This window comes from Rissa tridactyla, chromosome 8, assembly GCF_028500815.1.
Source record: "Rissa tridactyla isolate bRisTri1 chromosome 8, bRisTri1.patW.cur.20221130, whole genome shotgun sequence".
In the NCBI taxonomy this organism is placed as follows: domain Eukaryota; kingdom Metazoa; phylum Chordata; class Aves; order Charadriiformes; family Laridae; genus Rissa; species Rissa tridactyla.
Genome location: NC_071473.1, coordinates 350,982 through 357,536, shown reverse-complemented (window position 1 = coordinate 357,536; position 6,555 = coordinate 350,982). Strand labels below are relative to the sequence as shown.

The following is a 6,555-nucleotide window of genomic DNA, read 5'->3' as shown; positions in this document are numbered from 1 at the left end:
TAGATGTAATGTTTGCCATAAAGAAATACAAATAAAAGTTTGAGAGGCATTTACTACCGTACCGCCCTCAATGAAAAAGCTAAACTTTTACGTCTATGCATTGCTTTTTTTAGTCTAGAAAAGATAGACTTGTGCAATGGCAAAATGGAAAACGGTACCATGCGTTCTCGGCATAAAATCATATTAATGACATCAAAATGTAAGTTCACATGCAGAGGATTTTTAATAAATCTGTTTTTTCCATTGTTTAAAATACTGAGGTGTGGCATGGAAAACAGTAGACACGTAAGCCGTGTGTTGATAAAACACATGAAAATATTTGTGGTTTACAATTATGAGAAATTAGTTATTACAAAGCTTGTGGAAAGTACTGTGCTGACAGTCCCAGTAGTACGTAGACCCAGAGAGCAGCTTCCCCTCACCACTCCCAGTCGAGTGCCTCGGCCCCACCTGAAGTGAAGGGACCATCTCCTGGTGAACATAAGCAGGTTTCCATGGCACATTTTGTCGCGTGAAATGCTAACAGTATTGCCAATCCCCTCTGTGTCAACAGTTCTGGGTTGATACATACAGCCATGGGGAACTACATTTTGTACAGGTGCTTACGCTGTAAGAACACATCATCACTTCTTATCTGAGCAGGATTTAAACCAGCAGCCCGGAGATGAAGTTATTTTATTGCAAGAGCAGTAACTTTTAGTACGGTTTCTACTACGTCACGCAGAAGGATCGCCTCTGTCCGGAGGAACGTACACTCAGAAAACAAGAAGAAACCCCAACAGATGGATACCACAGGGAGAACAAATCAGCCAATGTAAAAAGCACTGGGTGTGTACAACGCATCAGCCTCCAAGTCACAGTCGCCTGCCACGTGTCCCTTGGGTCGTTCAGGCTCCTCCCTAGCGCGTAAGTGTATCTTCCAGTGGTTTTCTTATGAGACAAATAAGCCATTTCCAGTTCTGAAATTTGTCTGAAGTATTTGGAGGGATCCTGTGTAACTTGTTAATGGTAAAGGTAGGGAAAAGGGATACTTCACATCATGATGGCAGACGAAGGTGTTAAGAAACTAACCACTTTGCACTCAGGCATCTCGGAGCCTCTTGATTCTACTGCTCACGTTGAGCTGCGGCTCTTTATCTCTAGCGTCTCCTCTGTAAGCTACGGGACACTGAAAATCAGAAAGCGAAGAAAAATACTAAGTCTTTTGACATATGTTGATTTGCACTTAGTCTTAAACACTAAGTAGAACACTTAAGCACTTAGTTTGCTTAATTGGAATTCATACCTTAAGCCCACCAATGCTCTCGTTAAATTTTAGCCTGTCAAAATGCTAAAATCCAGTTAAAGTTAATGGCAACATTCTTTTAACTGGAGATTATCAAAGCAGTTGTGGAATAAAATCTAATCAATAGACTGTAACAGGCAAAATACAGATTAATACTAACAACATGTTCCAAATAACAATGCAGTAATGGATTGGTGTTACATGGAATTTTAAATATACTTTCGTTAAGGTTGGCTTTACGGTAAAGATAAGATAAAGTTGTTTCCCCTTGAGTAGATTCTAAGCTAGTCTAATAGAAGTACAAGACACCTTTGTAATACAGAAAAATTATTCAGCAATTGTTCTCTCTGTATTCAAAGCAGGAAGGGGGTCCCGCAGTCCTTCCCCCTGTGGTGTTCGCTGTTACAGGTGAACTATGTTTCTGTTATAAAGCTACCTCTTATTGAAAATATAACTTACCTCAAGCCTAACAGTCGTGGACTCAGAAAGGCAGGTGCAGCGTAAGTGCAGCACACAACCAGATGCTGAAGCCACTCAAACAAGGAGCACCTGAAAAGCAGAAATCATTAAGTCTTAGTGTCACGATACAGTTCAGGTCTAGTACAGTCTTATCTACACCAACCCAAAGAGGTGCAGCAACTCCCAGCATTTGACTCTTAATTACATTCAGCTGCAGAAAAGATGACACTGGTCAGAATGGTCCCTTCCAGGTTACACACACAGCTGCGAACAGAAGCATTTCGTAGGGGTGGTGCTCACTACAGAGAGGAATAATAAATGAGAAGCTCAAGAGCTCAGCTGATCTTTACCCAGGAAACTCCTCCCGTTGGCACATCTGCCGAGGGAACAGGTCCCCCGCGCCAGGCAGCCGGGCCGCGAGCACCGCTCAGCTGCTGCTGGGCAGCTCTGCTCTGATTACAGCACCGGCATCACAGCAATTTAGTCCTCCTTTCTCCTATTTTAGCACCTCGACATCCCTCTCTCTTCTTCAACAGCTTATGTCTCACTGGTGTCACTGGAAGCAACAATATTTGCTGTCCAACAGGGATAAGTTCTCAACGTTGGCTTGACTACGTGCAAAATCTCACTCGTAGAACGGCCACTAACGCACCTGCCAGCATGACTTGCCCAGCATAGACTGCAATATGCAGAAGTAAGATGTTAAACCACTGACGCATAGGCACTAATAGGGTTTAATTCCAAACAGGGCGGGAACAGCAGGAAAAACAGTTCAAGGGGTTTCTACAGTCTGGATAAAGATGCTGACCCACTCCTTTCTCACTTGCAGCTCTGCAAACAAGGTTCTGCTGCAGGTAAAGGTTGTGATCTGAAGGTCCAGAGATGGAGAATCCTGCCTTAAATTTAGGCAATGAATATGGCAAAGAAGGAGAGGGAAAAGCTCACTGTTTCAGGCCACAGTTTACACAAGCTAGCGCTTAGCGTGGTGTAATGCTACAGCAGCGTATAGCTGCTAATGCCATCTGACAATCTTCCTCTGTTACCTCTTGCTGTGGGTAAATCCAACAACACCCTTGCTGTTTGTCGCGGTCTGGCATGTGATTTGAGGCATGAGTTAAAAAGCTAGTTAGAAAACTGACTGCACCTCCCCCTTCAAAACCCAGGTCTGGTCCTGGTGGTGCTGCAGGTCTGCACTCGCCCAGGGGTGTGCGTGGGGCAGAGCTGCACTCACCGTCGGGGGACGGGGTCTGTCCCCGGGGGTGTGCGTGGGGCAGAGCTGCACTCGCCGCCAGGGGACGGGGTCTGTCCCCGGGGGTGTGCGTGGGGCAGAGCTGCACTCGCCGCCAGGGGACAGGGTCTGTCCCCAGGGGTGTGCGTGGGGCAGAGCTGCACTCACCGCTTGGGGCTGGGGTCTGTCCCCGGGGGTGTGCGTGGGGCAGAGCTGCACTCACCGCTTGGGGCTGGGGTCTGTCCCCGGGGGTGTGCGTGGGGCAGAGCTGCACTCACCGCTGGGGGCCGGGGTCTGCCCCACCTGGGGCATGCCGTCATCCTTCTCTGTCTCCGGGGCGCTGCTCTGGGCTCCATCCAGCGCCAGCTGAAGGCTCTGGAGCTGCGGCCCATTCAGATGCTCACGCTGTGATCTGGTAACTGCAGCGGCGTTTTCAGGGCCCAGGTTTGCTATTTGCTCTGGGGACAGTGCCTGGGAGGAATAAAAGCCAGAAAAATTGGTTTCGGCTCTCAATTAAATAAGGCAGGTAAGGAATCAGAAGTCACACTGTCTTGCGTTTGGAACGAGGGGAAGTAGCCTTCAACATTGTGTTGCTATACGAGAGTTCAATAGAGCGTAACAGAAATCCTCTGCATTCTTTTACTTCACTGACCACTCATCTATCCCTCTCCCGGCTCTTTGCTGCTGGGGTCTGACAGGAAGCTTGAGCAGCCTTCTGTGCCACCGCTGTGTTGGACGCTTCCTCAGTAAACTGCGGGAGTTTAATTCTCCAGCCACTTTTTTCTGATCTGTTCAAAGACTGATGACAGTGTGCATCCTCTTGTGTTTTCATTTATTTCCTCTTACATCTGCTCCCAAGCAACCTCACTTGAACCTATGTTTGACCTTTAATTAGAGTTAGCGGCAGAGCAAAGAGATGAAAAAAAACCCCATGCTTTAATCTCATTATTCAATTTTCTCTTTTAGATCAAAAATCTTCCAAGTTTGGTGACGTTAAAACTTGTGTTTAAAAATGAAACCTGGCAATCATAATCTTGCAGTAATTATCTTACATCACATAGCAATTAACCAGTCTGTAGAGCCTGCACGTATTGGGCACGCTGGATTGCTTTGATTCTCGTGAACATTCTGCAGTCACAAGAACGCCAGCCCCCCTACACAACACGCCTTCTTTGCTGCAACAATTCTCCGTCCAGATTCTACTTTACAACTAAATTCCCTGTAGGTCAGGCAGTGGAACAAACCCTTCCTGATTTTTCATTGTCTGCCAAACGGTGTTCTCTTTTAAACTGAGTAAACTCATGTAAATGTCTACAGGTCCGGAAATTTTTTAATCGAGTCTCTTCTTAACTCAACTAAAGTCCATAATACAATGTAATTTTTCATAAATAAAAATCTGAATAAGGTATACAGCTGCAAAATGAAGTTACACAGAACCTGGGTAACACCAAAACCTGCTCTGAATCTTTAAAATACAGAAAAATTTTCGAGAAGGTCCCCTGTTACTCGTTAAGCACATTTTGTAGTATCATTACTACTCTTACTAACAGAACGTATGCTATTTGAAAGAAATTCTACAAGATGCCATACATCTTCAGTTTTGCCTGTTTTTCAAAGAAATAGTTTCACTAAGGACGTTTCAAGCTTATATAAACTGTCAGCGGTACTGGGCAGAACAGTCGCATTCAAGGAGTTTTTCTCTTTTATGGAAGCTGACACCGTTAACTATCCGTTTAGCTCATCCGTCCACAACTTCATTGCTTGCCGAGCATCCGAAAGCGACCAGCCTCGGCAGAACATTAATCTTGTCACCAAGTCACCTGAAGTCTGGGGCAATGATCTCAAGACCCATGTTCTAATTTCTGGTCCACGTTCAGAGAGGCTGTAATTAGATGTAATTCCTTTGTGATCTGTATCTGCCTGTACAATCTGTTTTTCAGAGCCAGCTCAGGAGAATGTTGTCAGATTTTAGGATAATAAAAAAGCTCCTATATAGTCAGCAGAGAAATTTGTAGCTATGATAGCATCCTTGCAAATGTTAATAAACAGAGAAAAAAACCCCCTCAAATCTGAATACAGTGTCGGAAGAAAGAGGGAGTCCATCCCCTGATTTCTGACCCTAGATCTTTGCTTTTTCCTTGGGACGCATTCTGAAGCATAAATAAAGCTTGTCTAGCATATTTTACGGGCATCGAAATACAGATGGTACAGCTGAAAGTTAATGTTTCCAATCCTTGACTGCCTCTCACTTAACACACCGTAGAAAAATTCTTGTTGAAACCCAAACCCAAGCTATAAATCAGTGCTACATTTTATTTATACTAGAGTAAAAATGATAGAAGTTTGGTTACTTCTTCAGTAATTGTGCTCTTACTTGGAAAATTTCAGGAGGTATACATCTTACTGCTATTGGCTGGAAATATGGCATCAAGTTTTTATCAAGAGCTTTCAGTTCATCCTCATTCAAACCACCTAAAAAAAGTGAAAAAAACCAATAGGAACAAAACTTCATTAATATTCTTTTTGTTAGATTTATTTTTAGGCTAATAAAATTAAGCATTTATACAAAATATCTAATAAATGGTTTACTCCAGGATGTTGTGGAGAAAGATACCGGTTCTTTTTTTTGATTTGCTTCTTTCATTGTATTCCAACATTACAAATCATCTGACTTTAACCATTGGTATGGAATGTACTCTACGGGAGTCACTTTATCTCGGAAAAGAGAAAATTATAAAATCAGTGAAATCATAAGCGGTGTTATCAGGGAATGCTTGTTCACAGCCTCTTCTGCGGCCAGACTAGGGAGCACGAGCGTGCAACGGGAGTTGTTCCTCACCCATTAGGTACTCACAGCCTGGAATCATCCCATTGCGTGGAAGCCCCAGGCATCGGGGATGCTAAAATTTATGAGCGCTCAACGTGCAGTTAATCAATCGAGGGGAAAATTCCCTGAACAAAGCCGTGTGACCTCTGTCCGAGGAAGCCTCGGTGGCTGTGGGAGCGCTCTGGAGAGGCACCGCTCCAGGCTGGCCGCCCTCGCGCTCCCTGGGCAGCCGCTCACGACGCTCCCTCAGCTGCCGGCTGCCCCGGCCCAGCAGCGCGCTCCTGTCGCGGCGGGGGCTGAAACACGGGGTGGTCGTGCCCTCCTTGATTTACCCTTCCCACCTTACAGGACCCGAATGACTGCAGGCTGCGCTCCCCGCGGTCGGCTTGAGCACGTTCAGAGATCCTTACAGAGAACACCACGACTTTTCCTTAGTGCTAACGGAAGTGCTGCGTGTCCATCCCTGCAGGTGACTCCTCTCTGAAGACACGTCTTTTGCCAGTCTAGAAAAAGGCACTGCTATGCGAACCTGTCTTTAACGCTTAATAACAGTGCTTCAGAACCATCACCGCCTGGAGTCTGAGTTTTGTTACCTGCTATAGTACCGATTTCCTGTAAAACAGAGCCGTTCCAGCCGGCAGCAGTTCCGAACACAGACTCTGCCATCTTCTTAAACTGCCGCAGAACAGGGCTGCTACAAAACAACAGGCCAACTCTTGCAACCGCAGCGCTGCGAAGGGCAACGAGGTTAACGTT

The 6,555-nt window shown here is 45.5% G+C and overlaps 1 protein-coding gene across 1 annotated transcript in view; it reads right to left on the bottom strand.

Annotated features, from left to right (window-relative positions):
* Nucleotides 1–215: 215 nt before the first annotated feature.
* OTOA (otoancorin) overlaps nt 216–6,555 on the bottom strand; it is a 38,660-nt gene continuing 32,320 nt past the window's right edge. The window contains exons 25-29 of the mRNA XM_054213234.1: nt 6,393–6,529; nt 5,347–5,444; nt 3,251–3,443; nt 1,745–1,834; nt 216–1,168 (exon numbers count right to left, since the gene is read on the bottom strand). Of these exons, the coding sequence (XP_054069209.1) occupies nt 1,767–1,834; nt 3,251–3,443; nt 5,347–5,444; nt 6,393–6,529 (496 nt within the window). The 3' untranslated portion in view covers nt 216–1,168; nt 1,745–1,766. The remainder of the gene's footprint in view (nt 1,169–1,744; nt 1,835–3,250; nt 3,444–5,346; nt 5,445–6,392; nt 6,530–6,555) is intronic.